This window comes from Hyperolius riggenbachi, chromosome 3, assembly GCF_040937935.1.
Source record: "Hyperolius riggenbachi isolate aHypRig1 chromosome 3, aHypRig1.pri, whole genome shotgun sequence".
NCBI lineage: Eukaryota > Metazoa > Chordata > Amphibia > Anura > Hyperoliidae > Hyperolius > Hyperolius riggenbachi.
Genome location: NC_090648.1, coordinates 87,271,121 through 87,295,014, shown reverse-complemented (window position 1 = coordinate 87,295,014; position 23,894 = coordinate 87,271,121). Strand labels below are relative to the sequence as shown.

At 44.4% G+C, this 23,894-nt stretch overlaps 1 protein-coding gene across 1 annotated transcript in view; it reads left to right on the top strand.

Moving 5' to 3' along the window:
• LOC137562808 (adhesion G protein-coupled receptor E1-like) overlaps window positions 1-23,894 on the top strand; it is a 103,355-nt gene that overhangs the window by 63,788 nt on the left and 15,673 nt on the right. Inside the window, exons 7-12 of the mRNA XM_068274516.1 lie at window positions 4,760-4,931; window positions 6,882-6,995; window positions 17,458-17,627; window positions 17,756-17,920; window positions 19,580-19,774; window positions 21,043-21,278. Of these exons, the coding sequence (XP_068130617.1) occupies window positions 4,823-4,931; window positions 6,882-6,995; window positions 17,458-17,627; window positions 17,756-17,920; window positions 19,580-19,774; window positions 21,043-21,278 (989 nt within the window). The 5' untranslated portion in view covers window positions 4,760-4,822. The remainder of the gene's footprint in view (window positions 1-4,759; window positions 4,932-6,881; window positions 6,996-17,457; window positions 17,628-17,755; window positions 17,921-19,579; window positions 19,775-21,042; window positions 21,279-23,894) is intronic.

Sequence of the window (23,894 nt, the reverse complement as noted above, 5' to 3'; positions counted from 1 at the left end):
AGCAACGGCATTCACTGCAGAAGCAGGCTGACGGCAGGAGTAGCTGCTGGCCCTTGGAGCGATCAAGGATCCGGGCTGTATGTGGCAGTAGGGGCCCCTGATAAACAGGCGGCCCATGGAGGATCCCCAGAGGAAAGTCCCTGAAGCTGTTGCAACAGAAGGTGGAAAGAGGATCCTGCATCCGGAGTCCTAGGTTCAGCAGCAGTGGCAGCGCTTTAATGCTGCACAGGAGGAGAAGAGATGAGAGGTGGATTGAAGATGGGAGCCCCAGGAGGAGTGACCGCAGAGGTGGATGGGAGCGCCGGGTCAGCGATGCAGGAAGAGAGGAGGGGGGAGCAGGTAGCAGGAGCAGAGGGACGCAAAAAATCTATAGCTAGCTGCTGAGGAGGCAGGTTCCAGGCAGTGCCAGCAGGGACAGATCCTGGAACACAGATCCTAGGATCACTGGCTAGATGGCCCCTGCCAGTCACGTGACCACGCCCACTTCCGCCCTTAGCAGAGCGGCTGCTTCCTGTGTGGGCAGTGCGCTTAGATTTCCTTCCCTGCACATCAGGGGAATAGGGCTGTCTAGGCTTCTTGCTCCTCTTTGCTGGCGGCGCTTCTAAACAGCCTGTCCCCAATACGGTGCAGAGCTGGTCCAGATGACGATCCTTCCTGGAGCGGCCAGCAGATGGAATGGGAGGCTGATCCAATGGAGAAGATGCAGAAAGGACCACAGGTGTCACGTCCACAGCACCAGGGGAGAGTTGATGGCTGGAAGCATCTGAAGTAGAAGGCAGGTCAGTGAAAATTGAAGGGGGTGATATTGGGAAAAAACAATCCAGCATCCTGCGGAGCTGCTCCTCTTCCCCCTCGGATCTAGCCACAGCAGCCAGCCTTGTGAAGATTTGATCCATTGTAGAATCCAAAAGGATCAGTCAGGAAAAACCCGGTAACTTTAAAAAAATAAATAAATAAATAAATTGCAAAGAAAAGAAATAAAATAAGAGAAACAAAATGAAATTAAATAATTAATGAAAATTAGGGTTCTGTGAAAATGAGGCACAGAGAGAACTGTCAGCACATCTGAATCACAGCTTGTCCTGACTAAAAGTGAGGAGAAATTGACAGCATCACTCAGGCTGTGAGAGACAGTCACTGATCATTGGCTGCCGATTCACCACTCCATCTGACAGATGCCAATCAGGACAGATTAACTATCAAACTTCTGCCCAGAGATGACAGCCTCAGTAACATCCCAGGACCCTGAAAGAAAAGGAGGGAAAACCAGTATCACAGAAACAAAACACAGACTATATACACATTACTAGAAATAAACTAAGCTGAATACATATATTTTGTATGGCCACAAAGTCCCAAGAGGCCCTCACTCAATGCTATCGTTCAGGCCTTACATTAACCAGTTTAGATTTCAGGACGTGAATTTCATGTCCTAATTAGCCCTCCTGCGCATTCCAGGATGTGAAACTCACATCCTGCACTTTGAATAGCCGCCGCGCTTGTGCACACACACCATTAAACAATAAAGTTTTCAACACCCCCCCCCCCCCCCCCCCAAGCAAAGTATTAACTTTGTCTATTCAAAAGAGCATAAAAAACGGCACTACAAGGGTTCACAGTCACTGTGTAATGCAGGGGAGGGAGTTCGGATTGCTGATAGGGAGGTTACATCACAATCTGTTTCCTCAGTAGCAAATCCTGCGTGCTCTTGATACATGACAGTCTCACAAGAAGCACCGGCGGGCAAAACGGCCATTAGGCTACCCGTGTTTTGCCCTGCACCCACCGCAAGTTGCCTCAGTCATGGTAGGACACAATTGTTTCGTAATTTTTCTGACTCTTGCACAAATTGAATGATTGTGACTTATGCACCTACCACTGCATGCAGCAACTTACTTGTAATTTACTGAACACCGTTTGGATATTGAATAAATCTCATTCAACTGCAGTGCCTGATTGAATGTTACTTTTTCTCCTATGATCCAAAGTATTAACGCCTACCTAACTAATTAACCCCTTATGTCACCTATATTTGGCCTTAAAGAGGCACTGAAGTGAAAAAAATATGATATAATGATTTGTATGCGTAGTACAGCTAAGAAATAAAACATTTGGATCAGAGACATGAGTCTAATTGTTTCCAGTACAGGAAGAGTTAAGAAACTCCAGTTGTTATCTCTATGCAAAAAAGCCATGAGCATCTACGACTTCGACGTAGCATCTACGAAGTAGCAGAGAGGGATGTCTTCTGAAGTGTATCATCTTAACTGTCAGTGAAGAATTTCTTTTTTCTGCCAGAGGACAGCTCAATAGTTCACAAGACTGCTCTAAAAAAATAATTTAGAATTCTGGGTGTTCTGTAAACTGCAATTATTAGAGAATGATGCAATGTCATAAAACACACTATATAACTGAAAATAAAAATATGAGAATATTTTCTTTGCTACTAATATTCTAGTAATTATCTGTACTACACAACCAATTCATTGTATCATATTTTTTTTCTCGCTTCAGTGTCTCTTTAAGGTTCATGGACACTTGCAATGGCTGCTGCCCATAGTGATTGAATGTGATCGCTAGAGCGACATTTCCAAGACCAAACACTGTACAGATACATTGCTATTCTGTTGCCTAGCAATGTATCTGTACAGCGCCGGGGTTCCCAAACTGTGCGCCGTAGTGATCGGATCCAATCGCTACAAACGCGCAGGTTGGCGATAATGGTACACCACATTCCCAACTAGTGATGAGATATGGCATTTAGGGTATCATTTTAACTGGGTCCTGCTGGCAGCCTCTGAAGGATCGCCGACCCCTGATGGGTCGGTGCCTTCTGTGCAGGCATGTGCGAGCGCCCACGTCGTCGAGAGCGTACTGCGTTTACGCAGTACTACTGCACAGGTGCAGTATTCTCCCAGTGATATAGTCACACCGACGCATGTGCAGAAGATGGCGTATCATCTGGGGTTGGCCATTCTTCAGAGGCTGCCAGTTGGAGTTGAGAGAAGACCGGAGTTGCGGGGAGGGACACACGTGACTTCTAAGCAGGTAAGTAAATATAGATTTATTTCATCATCTCGGATATCCTTTAACCTGTTTAGATTTTTGGACGTGAATCTCACGTCCTGATTAGCTTTTCCTCCAGGATGTGGAATTCATGTCCATAAACCCTCGCTGCACGCTCGTGCACGCGCGCTCCCGTCATTCCCGCACACGCCCGTGCACGTGCTCGTGCACTCACTTAAAATTGGATCATTGCTGCTAATAGCAGCACTCATTCATGTAAACAGAAAGTGTCCCTATTAAACAACGCAGTGTTAACAGCCCCCCCCCCCCCCCCATCCCCAGCAAAATATGAATGCCTACCAGTGACGGTCTGGTTCACCGGCAGAAATGTGCCATCTGCGCAATCATACAAAAATACTCACAATATATGAGTTGGAGAGCCCCTTTAATTCATTAGCCTGAGTTTTAGAAAACAGTGCTCATGTCAGGCCAGAACTCTGCACTGGGGGATGTGAGTGTTTGTTTATGCTTCCTGAGAGAAGCAATAAACCCTCAAAAGACAGATCCACTCCACATTCTTTGTCCCCACTTAGTAGACCTACAAACAGTGAAACCAGACCCTGTCATAAAGTCATTAGGTGACCACATTCCTGCACATAGCCTGACCAGAGTTAGAGAAATTACTTTTAATTCACCTTGCAATGAAAGACTAGTCATTTGTTCCATAGATGCCAGGCATGTCAAACTTATCAGATATGCCTTAAACCTGAGCTGGAGGTGTCTGGTCCCCAAAGTGTTGATCTGCCACCTTCTATACCTGAGATATTGACTCCCTAGTCAGAGAAGGTGTCACCCCAAGCAAGTTTGATATCCATTGGTTCAGAGCATGATGATGGAATGTAAAATGTTGGTTTTTATGTGATATGTCTGATATCCACCAAGTTATGGCCTAATTGGAGAAAACACCCAATTCGGTCCCTAAGACAATAGGGTCTGGACTTCAGCCTGAGGTCAGATTGCTAAAGGTGGGAGAACATCTCTTGTTACCATCCACACCCTCCAGTGGAGAAGGGGTTAAATTGATTGGACCTCCAGACTGAGGGGAGAGGCTCTAGCCATTCTTATACCATCACGGATTTGGCTGTTCTATCCATGGACTTCTATCCACAGACCTTCCTATAATTGGATATCAGGTCTCTTTCGTTTGGACTTATTATCGCAAAGGACATACGGTAACTTGACCCATTGCTCAGACTGTAATCAGCTATTATTTTCACGTTTGAGCATTATTTTTCTGTACCGATCTGTTTCAATTGCTATATTTAGTTCTGCATTATTTCTTTAAATAAACAATTAAAAAATTGTTATCGAAGTGCTGTTCTGAAAAAACTCCACCAAGGTTTCACATCTCCTTAGAGAGAGATATTACCATAACCGTTTTTGATATTAAAATTGTTAGTTTTGCTAGCTTTAGACAGGTTGTGAACTAACCCTTTTTTCTACAGGATTTATCTAGAGTTAGACTTAGTGTATTTGCACGCTTTATTGCGGATTGGTGGTATTAGAAGCTTGAAAATGACTAAGTAATTAAATTACTTACGCATTCTGGCTACAGTATGGTAAATCAATAGAATTGCACAAACATTGTTCAGTTAGATTGCTGTACATGTGAACAACATCAGGAGATTCTTTTGTAATTGGTTCTAGGATTTGTTTTTAACCTATTCACCAATGTTTATTTCTGAACATGTAGATTAAGTTAAAACAGACTGCAAACAAGATCACCCAGGCTCTTGCAGAGAAGAATGATTCCTACATGATTGACCAATCTCAGACTTCTGGGATGCTACTTGCTGTGGAGAGTATTGCAATCGTATCATTTGCTGCTGATCCCAGGACCCAGCAGATCAGCACCTCCCAGTTAGGTGAGAACCTGTTTACCTCCAGTATTAAAGCGGAATGAAACCCAGCATTTCTTCTTTGCTCTAAAATATTATTTACAGCATATTATACACTACCAACATTTTTTTTACTAGAACAGCATTCAATTAGTTTAACACATGACTTATAAGTTCCCTGCAGAGAAAGCTGGACGCATCCGAACTTAAGATAATGTTATCTTGTGTTTACATTCTTCACTTGATACAATTAAGTAAATACTTCACTGACTGTGCAGACACTCCTGAACACAGTCAGAAACTCAGAAAGCATTTCTGCTTATATTACAAGACGAATAAAACAGTTATGAATAAAATGCAAAGGCAATTCTCAGAGCAAAAACCTGTACTTTGGGAACTGGTAATTTCTAAATGAATAATAATACTTATGCACAAAACATGTCTTTACTGAATATTATGTCAGGGTTTTATAGCGCTTTAAGTGACGAGGTTTCATCAGGAGGAAACCAATGGGAAACCTCTCTCTCCAAGGAAGTATCTTCATTGGTCCACTATGGTAACTATACACAAAAAAAAATCATTTCCCATTAATTCCAAATATAAAAGAATTGGTTTTTTTTTGCAGCAAGTGGTTGTGGGGTGCTGCAGCTTTTTTTGTTTTTTTGTGTGTTTTTTTAACTTGTTTTATTGAACAACATATCACTGAATACATGATAGATAATATCAATAAAGCGATTTACATCCAAAAGGAATAAACAATCAAATGTGCATATGACATACACAGTTATACGCTCATATCGTCAAAAATGTCAGAATATGCATCCATCATATCAGTAATATCAGTGAACTCTCATATAACACAGCCGCATATAAATAACACCTGGAGCAAGAGTCAGGCCTGAAACCCACTAGGAGTGCTTTTCTGAGTGCTTTGTGATTTGCGAAGCTCTTGCTAATGTAATGCTATGGGTGTGATCCCACTAGAGCGGTGTGATTTTATAAAATCCCCCATAGCATTACATTAGGAAGAGCTTTTTCAAATCACTTTGAGCCCTCAGACTGTGTTCTTCCTATCTTGAGTAGATGCTTAGGTCTTAGAAAAATTGGTATAAGGCGGTCATTAGCTGCTATTGACACCTGACGAGGGAGTTCCCAGACCTCATCCCAATCCTCCTAGGTTAGTTTCGTAATAAATCTCACCCATTTGGGTGCTGCAGATTTGAAATGCCAGTCTCCATTTGAAGTCCACCTCAACAGAAAATCAAAACAAGAGCTAACATCCAGTCCAGTTTGCAGCTTGAGATGTATTTGATGCCTGTTCCAAAGCAGCTGCTCCAGGGACCACCGACTCTCTCTTGCAGGGATGGTCAAGGGTATAAACAATTCTGGAGCGTGTGCACTTTTCATATAAATTGTATGCAGCTAGAAATCAACAGGAAGTGCATTAGATTGGTTTAATTGGTTCTTCAGTATAAAAACAATGCAACCCACACCACATTATATGAAAGAGGTTTGCCAGCCCTCAACATTCCAAATTACTAAGTTGTGAAAGTGATCCTGCACCATATTTAATCATTGGGCGTGTCATGTCCACAAATAATCATTCCGGTCTATGGTGGTGCCTAATTTCCCGATTAGACAAGGCAAAGAACATTATATCGGGTTTTTCTCCTGGTGAACTCAAAGCACCAGAGATGCAGCCACTAGGGCGTTCTCTATAGGCAGTAGTAGTATTAGGGAGTCTTGTCCAAGGTCTCCTCACTGAATAGGTTCAGGACAGTGTAATGGTTAAGAGCTCTGTCTCTGACACAGTGTAATTACGTAGTGTAATAGTCTGATTAGTGCTAACACCCAAATTACCTGTCTTGCCTTACACACCCCCATCACCTTAGTGTGTCAACTCTACACTACAGGGCTCCAGTATTTTTGCCATCTTAACTTCAGTCTTTTTATTAAACTTACCATATTGTTCTCTAGATATTGCCATGACAAAGTCAGGTGACTCCTGCATCTCCAACACCGCATCCTTCACTCTGACATCAGGACAGAACAGTATGGAAGTTCCCTGCACTCTTGTGCCTAGCCACAGAGGTAATGTGACACATGACTTGTTTAAAGAGAAACTCTGACCAAGAATTGAACTTTATCCCAATCAGTAGCTGATAACCCCTTTCCCATGAGAAATCTATTCCTTTTCACAAACAGACCCTCGCTGGCGCTGTATGACTGATAGTGTGGTGAAACCCCTACCACAAGAAACTCTTGAGTACGTACTCCTGGCAGTTTCCTGTCTGGGAACCTTGCTGCATTGTGGGAAATAGCTGTTTACAGCTGCTTCCAACTGCAAAAAAAAACATGCACCAGCTATGTCACCATGTAATAAATGTCAGATTTAAAAGATTTTACACTGGGCAAACACTGACTAAATCATTTATACATAATTCTTGTAAAAATGAAGCACTTTTTTATTACATTATTTTCACTGGAGTTCCTCTTTAACGTGTTATGCTATTTCTCACATTTTTATTCTTGAGTTAGTAGCTTTTAACTGTGTCTTTTGTTTTTGGCCACAGTTAACAGAACACAAAATACATTATTTAGGCTGGATTTACCCTGAATCAGTTGCTGTCAGCTATAAAGCAATGAGCAATTGATAAGACAGAATTTTCCATGTTTCCCTGTGGGTCAGTTTATCTCTATGCATCATAACATAGACTTAAAGTGTTAAAGTGTACCAGAGACACTAACAATGCAAGATTTGAGACTTATCCGGGGCTTCCTCCAGCCCCATAAGCACTGCTGAGTCCCTCGCCGTCCTACCACGTGCCTCCGTTCAGCTGCAATCAGCCCCGGTAACTGGCTCAGTTGCGTCAGTTGGGGTCTTCTGCACATGTGCGGACCTACTGCTCATGCGCAGTGGACCCAGACTAACGCGAATAAACAAGTTACTGGGGTTGATCGCGGCTGAACGGCAGACCGCGGGAGGACATCACAGGATGACAACGAGGGAGTCAGCAGTGCTTATGGGGCTGAAGGAAGCCCCGGGTAAGTATTAAATCTTGCGTTGTCAGCATCTCTGGTACACGTTACAAGTCTATGTTATGACGCATAGATGTAAACTGACCCACAGAGAAACATGGAAAACTCCTTCTAATCAAAAGTTGTCCGTTGTGGTATAACTGACCGCAACTGATTCAGTGTAAATCTAGCCTAACCCACCTTTAGGCCTCTTTTCCAAGAATGGCTGAACGGCTTGTTTGTCGGGCAGCTCAGCCATGCGGCTGCCGACCACAAATGCCGTTCGGCAATAATATTTGGTAACTAGTGATAACCACAAATTTTGCATAATCATAATTTTGCTTTGTAAACTTCAATTAAAATGCAAAACCGTAATGCAACATTTTGTGGAAAAAAAATTCAAAATGTTGGCAGAATTACACGTAATTTTGTACTGAGTAGTAGTTTATAGCAAATCCCTGTCACCAAAATTGCTACATATGTTAAGGGGAATAGTGAGAACAAGTAAAAAAAATATCAAAAAGAGTTTTTTAGAACCTCGATCTTATAAATGCAAAGGAAAAATGTTTTTTTAAACTCAGTAAAATTATATTTTGCAAGGTTTGCTATTAACAGCTAAATTTGTGTAATTAACATAAAATTACAAATGTGTTACACAAAATCAATTGAATTTTCAAATCGTAATTATGTTTGACCGTAATCATAATTAACATATTACGATCATCACTAAATTTGTAACACAGTGCGTCATGTTTGACTGTGGCAGCATAACCCAGCAGCAATAAACGCTTTATGCCATGTCTGGTCATGGAGGTGCCACCTGTCTACCGCCTGTGCTGAGCGCTAGCAAGTGCCAAGCCGGCAAATGGGAGCAGCTAATGGGCAGTCATTTCACTGACTTCAGCAGCTTGTGAAAAAGAGGCCTCAGGCTGGATTCACAGCGTTGCATTGCATAACACATGCATTATTATGAGTGAGAACTGGAATGGAGACTAGACATTGACAATTCACTTAGGGCCCGTTTCCACTGCTGCCGCACACGTCTGCCAGACGCGTGGAGGCACTTCCGGATCTGCGTTTACGCTGACGAATCCCATAAGCCGTGCCATGCACGGCTATGGGATTGGCACAAATTCAGATGGAAAAGCCGGCCGAATCACTAGCACAAGCGATTCGGTTGGCTGCTCTGTTACTCCCTATGGCAGAGTTTCTCCACAAGATTTCCCTGCCGGGAAACTCTACAGATTCGACCCGGTTTCCGCGCAAGTGGAAATGGGCCCTAAGCATTACCGCATTTGGTGAAGCAGAAAATAGCTGGTTTTATCGATCACCTTGGCAAAAGCCAATTTACTGAACTTATTACAACCCTGAAATTACCGACTAGTGAGATAAATTACTGAGTTGTGCGGTAAATACCTAAAGGAATTGCAATTCACAAAGATTAAAGCATTCAGTAAATCAAGTGAAAGTGTTCAGTATTTATCTCCAGCTCTGACCAGCTGGTAACTTTCAATCTCCATGCAGTAAAAGTTGACAGATGTAGCAGATAGACAATAGGGAGAGCCTGTAGAAGGGTAGAGAAAAAAGAACATAGGGAGGTACGGGAGCTCAATCTGGTGCAATAACGTTAGTGAATCAGAAATTTTTTTCGTAATTATAAAGGTAGGATACTCACAAGAGTGGGTTGCTGGGTGAGGCAACCACTCGTTCTCGCATGTGGGGAAGTACCGTCCCCACTCGGCCTTGGCTGTTGGTCACTGCTCCGAAAAAATAGATCTGTCGGAAGCCTTCCGATGCTGATTTTCCCCTAAGCATAGGGGTACTAACTGGTTTGGGAGGGTTAGGAGGCGCCCGGTCTAGGGAATTATATAAATACGCTCTATATGGCAGAGACAACAGTAACGATAAAAAGGTGCGGTCCTACCTTAAAGGTGTCCCTTTATGGGAAGTATACAAATGGGGGTATTGTAATGATCTTCTCAGCTGTCTGCACGGGCAGACAGCTGTTTGTCCATTTTTTAAGTCTGAGGGCTGCAGGTCTCTGGAAAAGAGATCTGTCTTTGCTTTGCAAGTTTCAGAGTTGATCTGCTGAGGAGTTTGCATACATTTGTCATGCAAATTGCCTTCCTGCCTCCTTTGAAGGCTTGCAGTATAAATACCATGTTCTCCCAGGATCCTTTGCTGGTCATGGTGGTTTGTTTCTGCAAAACTCTCTTGGAGTATCAGCCTTGCTTGTTTACTAAAGATGATCTTAGAGTAATTCCTGGGGACTGCACTAGGCATCCCTTCTAGTGCAGTCAGGTTGTATTATTTGTATTACTTTGTTCTCCCTCTCTGTCTCGATTGCCTTGTCGCCAGCGGCGGTCGCCAGGAAATCGTTCTGTCTGTCTGGGAGTGTAGGCCAGAGCTGCGGTTGCTACTGGCTGCTCCATCTGTCTGGATTGCATTCGCCCTAGTGGTAGTGGCAGTGCTTTCTTCTGTATTCTGCCTTAGGGGTGCTAGCCAGAGCAGCGGTTGCTACTGGTAGCCCCATCTGTCTGTCTCGTCTGCTACGAACGCTTGCTGTAGGCTCGGTGAGGTAACCGTTTAGCAAGCGTTCGCGTTCTCTATTTTAAAATTTGTGTTTCATTGGTTAGTTAGGGTGGCACGCTTATTACTGGGCGCCTAACGCGCGGTGATCGTGTGTAAACGCGTTTGCTGTTGCGAATGAGTGCGGTGTTCGCGTTTAGCTAGCGTTTGTTATTTTCCTTGATGTTCTGATTGTTCTTGCTTGCTGTGCCTTTTGCTACTCTCGTGTTCTGTCCTGCTCGGTCTTGTGTGACTTTTGGCAATCGCCACTCTTGCGATTGCGTTCATACTTTGTTTATGCTGATGTGTGTTCACCATCGCTGGGTGGCAACTAGATTGGTGGACACACATTCATTCTGTCCCTGTGCTCTCTCTCTCTTTGGGGCTATCTTGCCCTGCATTGCTTCAACTCGTACAATCCCCATCTGGCATCTGTGGCCGTGCAGAGGCTGTGCTCGTCTGCACTCCACAGCTCCATCTGCCGGTGGGAATTGCCCTCTACAGGTGCATTGCACTCTGGAGCGAGTAGTCCTATCCAACCTCAAGATCTCCACCTTGCCCCTTCTAGACCCCCATCAGTTTGCGTACAGGGCGAATAGGTCCACTGATGACGCTATTAACATCTGCCTGGAGTCCATTTATGATCACCTTGACAGACCAAGCACGTATGCCAGAATTCTACTCCTGGATTTTAGCTCGGCATTTAACGCTATTTGTCCACGCATCCTACAGGAAGAACTAGCCACACTTGGTGTGCACCCAAGCCTGCGCCTCTGGATCACAGACATTCTCACCAACAGGACCCAAACTGTCAGGCTGGGTGGCATCTACTCACAAACCATGACCACGAATACAGGTGCCCCTCAAGGCTGTGTCTTGTCTCCACTGCTGTTTTCCCTCTATACAAACAACTGCAGATCCAAGGCAGACTCGGTCAAGGTTATCAAGTTTGCCGACGACACCACCATTGTCGGTCTCATCACCAAGGACAACATCCAGGAGTACAGTCAGCAGGTGGAAAGAATTTCCCAATGGTGCAAGGAGAACAAGCTAGTGCTGAACACTACAAAAACTGTCGAGCTAATCGTCGACTTCAGGAAGGCCGCACCCACCCCACCACCAATTCTCATTGACGGTACGGAAGTGGCCAGAGTGCCGTGTGCCCGCCTCCTGGGCACTACCATCTCCAGTGACCTCAGCTGGAGGCCTAACATCACTGCCATCCAAAGGAAAGCCCAGTAGAGACTCTACTTCCTTCGCCAGCTGAGGAGGTTCGGCATGGCCCCAGAGATCTTGACCAGCTTCTACTCCGCCACCATTGAATCGATTTTCTGCTCCTCCATCCCTGTCTGGTACACTGGCGCCACCGCCAGCGACAGGCTCACACTTCAGAGAGTCATCAGGGCAGCGGAGAGGGTCATTGGGAGACCTCTTCCCCCACTTGACCTCCTACACAAGAGAAGACTGAGATCAAGGGCGCTGAGGATCGCTAACGATCCCACTCACCTGGGCCACCGCTACTTCTGTCAGCTCCCACTGGGACGGAGGCTTCGGGCCATCTCCACAAGGACTTCCAGACACAGTAACTCTTTCTTTCCCGCGGCCGTCAGCCTCCTAAATTCCCTCAACATACTCCCATCTGCACACAATTCTAATGATAGGCCATTCTATGTCTTTTGACCTGCCATGGGTACTGAATAATTGCTGCTCTTGCATGTAATTGCAAACGTTAGTGCAATATAATGTGATTTTTCCGTAAATGCTTGTCCTCTGCTGTAAATGCTTGTCCTCTGTGTATAAGTGTAATACAACTTCTGTTCTGCTGTTCTACGCAGGGATGGATCAAGACCAAGTTGCGCCTGGGGCAAGGTCAGGTTTTGGCACCTAAAGGTCAGGTTTTGGCGCCTAAACTGACATTCATTTTGCCGCCTTTTTAAGAATTCAACAAACTGCGCCTGGGGCAAGATACCCGTTTGCCCCCCCTAGATCCGTCCCTGGTTCTACGCTACCTATCGCTGTCTCTTCGGAGCTATATGTACGGTGCCAAACCCAATTCCGGGCATGACCCAGTTATGCTTGGCGAAATAAAGAATTCCTGATTCCTGAAGCTGGGTTCTATCTAAATTACACGCTTGTGGAGGATTTCCGCAGTGTCAGCACGCATCTTGTGCGCTGACCACGGAAATAATTCCACAATCGTTACAGAATGACCAGCCAAACCAAAATTCCCAGTGTAGAGTTAATTCCGATTTGTACGTTTTTGTCGAATTTTGCTCTTATACCTTTAAGAGCTTCAAAAGACTAGACTCTGAAACCAAGGAAGACTTCCTTGCTGAACGTGTAAGATTTTTGCTGAATCCCACCTTCCAATTGACAGATCCGTCCACGTCGGCTCTCCGATTACCTTATACGCTATTGCAATGAGATCCGTTTGTGTGAGCTTATGGTATTTTGAAAAGCAATTCCTGGGAGGATAATCTTTATCAGTTTCTTACATTGATTTTTTCCCACTGGTTTAAACTGCCTTGTTTACCACCCATTTTTGATGAGTTTGTATCTGCTAATCAGTCAGCTGTTCTATCCCTTCCATGCAAAACCATTCAGTATATTAAAGGAGTAAAAACGTCTATGCATGTTCCTGAGTCCAACCCGTATGAATGTTACCTTGATACAGGGTTGTTTGAACCTCCATTTGCTCCGTGGGAGATTGGAACTTTGATTGAGGAGTTCGAGATTGATTGGAAGGCGTTTTGCGATTTTTACATCGCAAAAATCGAAGTGATTCTTAATGCTTGTGTTGATTCCGTGTACACTTTGATTGAATCTGATGAGTGTGACGAATGTATTGTGGATCCGGTGATTTGTGTGTGGCAGACGATTTTGGATGAATTGCATACACACCAACCAATCGACTTCAATAAAGAGACACCGTTGTCAGATAATTGTTCTTGCCTTTCTGGGGTAGGGTAAAGCAAGTGAGTTTAGACACTGTGCGATCTGAAATGAATGGGTGTACTGCTGTGGTGGACAACTGTGTGAATTCTGAAAGATTTTCTCCTGCTTGTCTGGAGTTTGAATCTGCGCAATCTAATGCCTGTTTCTCAGAGGTTCTGGCAGATTATGATCAACATGATTGTGTCAGTTTTGTAAAAGATGTGTGGGATCCCTTGTCGTTTAAAGACAGATCTTTTTCTCCCAGTGATTCTCAAAGATCTTCCATCTATGACCCTACTATGGGAAAAATTCCTAAACCATGCAGCCTCAAGAGTGATATTAATATGACTAATAACGTTTCTATAACGATCGGTGTAACACAGAGAGGATCTGATTATCGGTGATCTGCAGTATCACCTAAAATACAGATATATACCCGATTATTGATGATCTGCAGTATCACCGATAATCAGATATATCTCTAACCTCTGGACACCCGAATAATATGAGTGTTTGGTGCAACAGTAATACTTTGAGGAGAGCACCCGTATAGAGGGTGCCAGGCAGTAAGAGATATTGCTCAGAGAACAGGTTCCTTCCAATGGCCTGATGCTCCCCAAGGGGCGGAGCCAGGCTGAGAGTGGGAAGGACCAGAGTGTGAGTGACACCAATGGTGAAGTGTCACTGACAGGTCTGTGAACTATCTCAAAACGGGGGAGATAGTTCTCGAGGTCGGACAGGCCAGGTCGGCAACAGACAGACAGATCAGATACAGAGACAGGAGACAGATTCGGAATCTTAAGACAAGCAGGGTTCAGCAACAGAGTATCAGATATAGCGAAGTACCAAATCAGAGATCAAGAGAGTGGTCAGGAAAGCAGAAAGTCATAACAGATAATAACAATGCCTAGTCTTAGGTGTGAGTTCCATGATCATCAACACCCTGGAACTAGTCTGATATATAACAGAGTGATAATACAGTTCCCTAGTCTTGGGTGTGAGTTCCTTGATCATCAACACCCTGGAACTAGTCTGAAGTATAACAGAATGGTAATACAGTTCCCTAGTCTTGGGTGTGAGTTCCTTGATCATCAACACCCTGGAACTAGTCTGAAGTATAACAGGATGGTAATACAGTTCCCTAGTCTTGGGTGTGAGTTCCCTGATTATCAACACCCTGGAACTAGTCTGAAGTATAACAGGATAATAATAACACAGATACCACGTAGTGATCGCAACGGCAGACACCAGAGAAATGACCAGCACCCAGTATATATACTATAGCGCTCTCCAGCGCCTCCCCTAAGTGCTGGACCAATGAGAAGTGGTTGAATTGTCAGCTGACCGGCTTGGTCAGCTGACACCCTTCTGGCTGTCATAAAAGCTCTGCCTCTCAACGCGCACGCGCGTCCTTCTGAACCTGTGTGGACTATCAGTCCCAGCCACACCAGACATGTGTTGCAATGTATCTGCTGTGCCGGACGCGGAACCAGCCGCACTGCTATCCGAGCATGCGGCGGTTTCTCCACGTTCAGCCATGCTGCCAGATGCAGGCCCACGCGCGCAACCCACCGTGTTGGACGCGGAATCAGCCGCCTTGCTCTGAGCACCCGTGGCGGCTTTTCCGCGTTTTCTCACAGTGTCACAACCTAAAACGATCTTGGATTCGCAAATTTTGCATTCTGTTTCCTCGGATTCGACATTGTTAGCCGAGTCTAGCGGTGAGACAGCGCTTTGGTTTTGCGAATCTAAAACTGAGGGAAGTAATGACTTTCCACCCCGTACTCTGAATGAGTCAATATTACATATTGCAATTAACCTCCTGCAGGAAGCCCAGAGGCTCCTCTAGGTATTGCAGCTCTTGTGGAGCTTCAGTCATGCATAGTCAATGATGAGTTTTGGTTAGATACTATTATAGTCACAGAAACTTCCAAGTCTTCTTTTGAAAGACCAGTACCTGTGACCATTACTCGTGATGATTTTCTGCCCGGTCCTGGTTTTGGTCTTGTCGTATCGGGCTCTGAGGTTGGCAGTTCCCCGACATGTCCTGAGGTTTTTTCTTGTGCTAGTGTACCCCGATGTGCTCTGTGACCCAGAAAGCCCAAGTGTGCCTCGGTTACCAGCATGCTCAGATGCTTCCTCGGTGGAAACAACTGGTCATGCAGGCACTTGTGGGAAACTCACAGCTTCCTGTCTGAACTGCTCCACAGACTTACTGAGCAGGGATTAGTGAATTAAAGCATGTTTAAAGCATGTTTTGTTGGGGGGTATATTACTGAACTTCTACTAGAAATCTGAGTTTGCAAAAAATAGTAGAAAATACAGAATGCAGTATTTTACCAACTCAAATTATTTTACCGAACTTCCCCTTAGTGAATTGTAGAGTACCTGCAGTGAGTTAGAATAATGTGATCTGTTACAACACAGAAGTGTGAACAGCCCCTTAGAATTGTATTGGCAGTGAGCAGGCATGTAGAATTATGCTGCAACGCAACAGACAGGGTGTTAAAGGGCCCTAAGTGTCGCAAGAAGTAATTCTTTAGCTTAGAATGGCTGGGGAAATGTAATACTACTGTATATACTCGACTATAAGTCTAGAAATCTAGGTCAGACTCACTAAATAAAAGTATAGGGGTCGAATTATACATGAGTCATGGACAACACTGAGTAATGTGTGTACTATTAGTGACATTCCCAGTTGCAGCAATTTACCCAGTGAGTGGTAAGTGCCACTTTCCTGATAAAGGAAATGCCAAGAGAATACAGATCTGAACAATTAACAAGGAAAGGGCAGGGGGGAAATTCTGGGCTGCAGGAAGGGGAGTGAATCATTGCAGCAATTGGGAACTTGGAGGAATTATTGGCTGCACTTAAAGTGGACCCAAATGAAAAATACAAGATTTCAGAAATAACATCTATTTTCTAAATTATAATAATAAATAGCAGCCTTTTTTTCAGGCGCATGAAGACAAATATAAAATATTTTACATTTATTGGAGGAACCCCTCCCTTCCTTTCATATTGCCGGGGCAGAATCTGGCAGACTGGTGGAGTAGATGGTGTCCAGCAAAGGAGGAATTGCTAATGGCTGCCACCTGTATAACCCGAGTTATGAAAAGCGAAGGGTGAAAAGCATGCACTGAAATGTTCATAGGCTTGAAGAAGTGTTTATTTATCTTTGTATGTGTCAGAGTGGCACAACTAAATATTTTGAATTAAAAAAATGTTTGGTTTGGGTCCGCTTTAAGGGACAGGAGGGGTTGATGGCTGCAATACTGTATGCAGAAATGTCATTAACCCCTTCTGGTCCCCAAATGCAGGTGTTAATTCTTTCTGATCCCCAAGTAAAACCATTAACTTTGCTGCGTAGACTTATACTTGACTCAATAAAAAAATTCCAGCTTAAGAGGGTCAAATATTGGAGTTGACTCATACACGAGGTCGACTTATATTCAAGGATATACGGTAGTTAATGTAGCATGATAGCGTGTTGCCCCAATGTATTCAGCGCTGCGTAATATGTTGGCGCTTTATAAATACAATAAATAAATAAAATAAAGAAGATTGCAACTTGCAAGCAATAAGCTCACATATGAGAAACCCGGTATAGGAACAAGCTTACTTATGTAAAGAACAGTAGACCAATATTATCAATCTGAAAAGTATAATGGAACAAATATCTTCTAACCCACTGCACAGTATAAAGATGCACGGCTAAGGCTGTGTTACCATTTGAGAGTAAAACAGAAATGTTTTGTTCATTTTACTGCAATGGAAACTGACAGTATTTTATAGTGCCGTCTGTGATAATCTCGGACAGGGGGATGTGTTTCCCATACAGACAATCATTGAAATGCATCTACCCTAGACTGTCCATCCGGGCTCCACAGTGGACCATCTGAGTCGACGCTACACTGACCCCTCCCGCTGGCCAAATGTGGTCCGGCTGCAGATGGGAATTGAGCCTTATTAAGATGAGTGATACAATAAAAGGCTATGTCTTTCTTTTCTGAAGTCCTTTTTCTCTTGTCAGGTGGTGCCGTTTTTATCACCTATGAAGATCTTGCATCATATCTAAGTTTGACTTTGGTAGACAGAGCAGAGGATTCTATTTTCAATTCAAAGGTGGTGACTGGCATGATCACAAACCCAGATAGACACAGCCTGAATTCCTCTGTGATCTTCAGAATTGCCCAAGAAAAGGTCAGTTTGTATCAGCACTTAACCAGCTTGTACCACTTGTACCACCAATTTACTAGAACACAGTTGCATGTTTGCATTGATACTTTCAAAAACTCTGAATCTTGTGTTTCTCTGTGCTTTTTCTTCAGTCCCTCCTTCCATTCCACAAATTAGTCTGTGTATTCTGGAACCCTGAAGAGAACGGTTGGTCGGATAGAGGATGCACGACGAAACATTCTAATGCCACGCACACCACCTGCAGCTGCTGCCACCTCTCCAGCTTCGCTGTCCTCATGGCACCATTTGGAATTGAGGTCACTAAGATGAGTCACTTAAAAACGAAATGGTCACATCTTATGTACTGTAAACATTCACATTACTGTAGCACTAATGCAATCTATACAAAGGCATTTTCATTTAGTCAAGGATCATTTTCCCCCCGTCATTAATCTATTTATTGCCAGAGGAATAACTATAAAAGAGAACCCCTTGAGACTGGGGGGGGGGGGCAGAGCTGTATGGGCGCCCCAAATTCTACTTCACTCCCTTAGATACAGCGGCCGATCCTTTAGATCAGTTGATTTTGTGGTTGCACTTGTTATGAGTGTAAAGGTGGTAATGGGCACAAATATTTGATGACCCTTCCAAGATGGGCCCCCAGGCGGTGATGGTCACCAAGGGTAGGCAAGGGAAGGGGTGTGAACATTAAGGGCCCCTTTAAAGTTTTCCTGGGGGGCCCCATGATGTTAAGTTATGCCCTGAGAAATCACTTCAGGTTAGATACATACCTAAGTAGAGAAAAGGCTTTGGATGACATAGAGACGTCTCGATCCTCGCTAGGTCATGTCATTCTTGCACCATCACGGGTTGAAGTCGTGTGTGTGCAGTATGGATGCGCTTGGCATCGGAAGTACTTGGGGATGTTAATAAGTAATCAATCATATGTTGTTTACAACCGTCAGTCATTTTTATCTTGTTACTTTTCTAAAGCAGATATAATAAGACAAGACAAGACAAATAACATTTATATCGTGCTTTTCTCCTGGCGGACTCAAAGCTACTACTACTGCTACTACTACTACAAATAATAAAAATAAGAATAAAAAAATTGCTGCAGATCAGTGGTGTCAAACTCAATATGAATATATGTAAGGGGCCAAAATCTAAAACATAGTGTAAGTCGCTGTTCAAATTTTTTATCAGGATTCAACATTTATTGAATAGTCTCAAGCTCAGTGGTGTAAGTACTATAGTGACCATGAGGGGCCTGCTTCTCCCCCTTCTGCAGGTTAGCACAGTAAAGAAGTTTAATATGTACCTGCTCCAGTGCTGCTTTGGGTCTCCTCTGGTCTTCCTGACAGCCTCACGCAATATGCTGCATATCTCCGACTCCTAAGGCATGTCATGTGATTGAGGTGTCACTTCCAGGATGAACAGAAAGGACCCGATGCCTCACTGGAGCAGGTAAATATCGAACTGCTCTGCTGCGCTACTCTGCTATGTGGAGATAGTGGGGAAGGTTTGTGTTTTACCAGCCACATGGGGGTGGGGGGTTGAACAGTTTGGATCTCCAAATCGGGCCCCATGCTAATTTCCCGTGAGTTATTGCTTCACCCCGGCTAACAATCCTTCAGTCAGAAACACTGTCACCGGTGTGCTCCTATGGAGTGGCAGGCAGTGTGCTGTCTTTCTTTTACTGCTTACAATGATGCACATTTAAAGCACTTGAGGGCCAAATAAAATGGCTAGGAGGGCCACGTTCAGCCCACGGGCCTAGTGTTTGACACCTGCGTTATAGATAATTGCCTCTGAAAACTTATTAATTTATGCAATATCAGGTAGCACTTACTGCACAATCATTAATTTTCTGTCTTGGAAGAGAGATGTAGAAATATAAACATTGATTGATTTCTAAACAGAAACTCTGCATCTTGTTGCCTTACACTATGATTCCGACGTCTTTCTCATTACAGGATCATTACGGTCTTACAATTATCTCCCACATTGGTCTGAGTGTTTCTCTTTTCTGCCTGTGCCTGTCTCTACTCACGTTTACCTTGTGTCGCTCTCTGAGGAACACTCACACTCCCATCTTGACAGCTCTGTGTGGATGCCTTTTCCTCGGTCAGATTTTCATTCTGGTGGGGCTTCGACAGACCCAGAATAAGGTAACTGACTAATTCATCTTTCTTTTTTCTGTACATGCATTGGGCGGGAGGGGAGGAGATGTTCCAGGCTTGGCAACATTTAAATGTACAGGCACTGATTATAGAAATTGAATTTGCTGCAGCAAGTGAACTTCCATCTCTTAATGTCCAGCATGACCACTGACCATGATCATTGACTTTATCTTAGGAGGCCAATAGGGATGGAGTTTGCTATGGTGACTATACTGTATTTAAATTGGACACGCTGGTTCACAAATGCCAATGGGCAACCGCCTTCAGGTCAGACTTTAGGTCAGAGGTTGTGCATGGAATTATGAGGTTAATGTTTGTGTCACTAATGAAGCCCTGCCTCTGCGATTCTGTAAATTTCATCCCTACTGTTAATGGGTAGGATGGAGGCGCTTAACCACTTCAGGATTCTGCGTATGCATAAGTACGCCCCTGAATCCTGAAGCGGTTTCCATGGAAACGTTCCATCACAGTTCACGGAGGGTGTCTCCGTGAACACCCTGCGAGCCTCCGATCGCGGCTCGCAGGGTAAATGTAATCACTGTTTACATACATATGGCGCTGCTGCGCAGCAGCGCCATAGAGGAAATCGGCGATCCCCGGCCTCTGATTGGCCGGGGATCGCCGGCATCTGATAGGCTGAAGCCTATCTGAGGCGGCGCAGGAAGGATTGCCGGGAGGGAGGCAGAGGGAGGAATAGCGCTGCGGAGGGGGGCTTCGAGGAGCCCCCCCGCTAGGCACAGCAGCGCGGCGGCGATCAGACCCCCCCCCCCCCACCCCGAAAGGACATCCCCCTAGTGGGGAAAAAAGGTGGGAAGTCTGATCGCCCTGCCTGATATCTGATCTGTGCTGCGGGCTGAAGAGCCCCCACAGCACAGATCAGGCTGAAATCAGGAAATCCGGAAGTGGTTAATACGAGTGTTAAAATATAAATACAAATACGAAAGAGAGGTAATTGCTTACCTCTCCAGAAGACATAGACACCAGTTGAACTGGAAACATTTGTATTAAAAAAAGCAATCAATCTTTTTGAATCAAAATGTTTCCAGTTGAGGAATACCTCACTGCTGGAATTCACACAGGGTATATCCTAGTGGTTTTAGGTCACCCCAAGCTTTTAGGGTATTCTGTTAAGCTTAGGGGAACTATAACCACCATCTAAAAAAAACCCATCAGTTTTGGCCTAACATAAGATTTGCAAATACAAATCAGATAAATAAAGCAAGTCTATCAAATGTGTTTCTTATGTAACTCCACAGGTCATGTGCTCCATCACTGCCGGTAGTCTACAGTATATGTTCCTGTGTGCTTTCTGCTGGATGTCTATTGAGAGTGTCCTCCTCTTCATGATGATCCAGAACTTGCACTCGGTCAACTATATGACCTCTCGACGCTCAAAATTCCCAGCCATGTGTCTTCTGGGGTTTGGGATCCCAGCAGTGATTGTGGGCATCTCAGCAGCTATCCATCCACAAGGATATTCAACAAAAACATAGTAAGTTCTACCTTTCTATCCTGTATTACTGAGATATAAAAGGTTTATAGAACATTGTAGACATTCACAAAGGCCTGTTTTGTTCACAGTGATTTGTTTTCAGTAAATAAAACCTAGAAGTTAATAGTACATTGCCACAGATTATCAAATTATTAGTCTGGGTGGAGTCACAGTTATTATAAAGCCATATAGTAGTGGCTGGATAGTGTAATGGTTAAGGGCTCTGCCTCTGACGTAGGAGACCTAGGTTCAAATCTCAGCTCTTCCTATTTCAATAAGCTTGTATAAGCAAGCACAGAGGGCAGAGGTGACACAGAGGGGGGCACTGGAGGCACAGGGGGGCAGAGAGGAGGTACAGGGGACAGAGATAGCACATTGTTTCGACTTAAAGGATACCACAGCTGAAAAAAACAGAAAACTCCAGTGTGTGTGGGGTTAAAAGCACATATTGGCCTCAATTCACTAAACTTATCTCCTGTCTTTAATAACTCTTCTAGAGTTGTTACCATGGTGATAAGGCATGTAGTATTCAGGAAACATTTTACCTCAGGCAAGCCTAAAGTTAACTCTTCTGTCTTTAAATTAACTCTCCAATCCTTAAAATAACTCCAGAGTTAAAGACAGGCTGTTAATTAGCTGCATGTGAAAATAACTACAGAGGAGGTAAATTAATTACAGAGGAGGTAAATTAACTACAGAGGAGGTAAATTAACTACAGGAGAGGTAACTTAAGGAATGAAGAGGTAAGATAACTCTCTCACGTGTGGAGGTAAGTTTTCTCTTGCCTTTTTATCTCTAGCATGATCTTAGTGAATTGAGGCCATTGTGACCTCCGTCCTGAACTATTCATGCCGGTGTCCCAGCGACTTGCTTGACCCTTGACCTGTATATAATCTTCTTCTCTTCACTTCTGGCCGGCGCATAGCGATCGGCTCAGAAGCACGCTGTCCCCTGCGTCTACTCTGGGCTGCGTGTGCGCTCCATTACACCAAGCGTCACATGATAATCATGTGACGCTTGGTGATTCAGTCCTATCAGTCCCATCTCCTGATTCAGTCCCATCACTTCATTTCAACTGGGCCAAAAATGTGTGAGGATCTAAGCCCTTGTGGTCTCCATGGAGATGGACAGCACTGTTTTAGTTTATTCAGCTCCTGTGTAGAGTAAACATTATCCATTGAACTTTTATCACTCTTTTGAGATTAGGGCCCATATGTAATTAGTTTTTCTCTTGAGTTTTATCCTAGTTGATGTAAATAAAATGCCTTTTAAAGGACCACTATTGCAAAAATCATAACATTTTAAATACACATACAAATACCAAGCATATTTCTTCCAGAATAAAATGAGCCATACATTACTTTTCTCCTATGTTGCTGTCACTTACAGTAGTTAGTAGAAATCTGACAGAACTGACAGGTTTTGGAGTAGCCCTTTTATTTCGGGTTTTCGTCATTTTCAAAAACACTTAGTGAATGGCAGTCAGGGGCGCCTCTAGTCATTTTGTCACTCCAGGCAAGAAAACCTGTGGCGTCTCCCCCAACCCCCCCTCCCCCATGAAAATAATCGTAATGCGGCAGTGTTTCATCAGAAAATACACGTACTGCGGAAGTGTTTCACCAGAAAATAATCGTATTGCAGCAGCGTTTCACCAGAATATAATTGTAATGCGGCAATGTTTCACCAGAAAAACAATCATAATGAGGCAGCGTTTCATCAGAAATGACACTTATTGCAGCAGCGTTTCAACAGAAAAATACACGTAAATGCGGCAGCGTTTCACCAGAAAATACACATAGGCAGGGCTCCACTTTCATGAGGCAAAAAGGGGGACAGAAGGAGGCACAGGGGGACTGAATAAGGCACACAGAGCGACATAGGGAGGCACAGGGGGACAGGAGGCGGCATGAGGGTCAGAAGAAGTCACAAAAAAGGACAGAAGGAGGCACAAGGGAACAGAAGGAGGCACACAGGGGACAAAAGGAGGCACAATGGGCAACAAAAGGAGGCACAATGGGGGACAGAATGAGACACAAAGGAGGACAGAAGGAGGCACAGGAGGACGGAAGGAGGTACACAAAGGGGCAGTGGGCGGTACAAGGGGACAGAAGAAGGCATGAGGGCCAGAAGGAGGCACAACAAATGACATGAGGACCAGAAGGAGGCACAGGGGGACTGAAGGAGGCACACAGGGGGAAAGAAGGAGGCACAATGGGGGACAGATTGAGGCACAAAGGGGGACAGATTGAGGCACAGGAGGAAAGGAGACACAGGGGGACTAAAGGAGGCACACAGGGGAAAGGAGAAGGCACGATGGGGGACAGAAAAAAGCACAAGGGGCAGAAGGAGGCACAGGGAAACAGTAGGAGGCACAAAGGAAAACAGAAGCATGTACAAAGGGGAACAGAAGGATGCACAAAGGGGGACAGAAGGAGCTACAAAAGGGTGACAGAAGAAGGCAGAGGGGGATGTAAGGAGGCACAGGGAGACAGGAGGCAGAGGGGGACAGACAGAGCCACAGGGAGACAGAAGAAGGCACAAAGGGGCACAGAAGGAGGCACAGGGGGACAGAGGAAGACGCAGGGGACAGAGGTGGCACATGGGGACTGAAGAGGC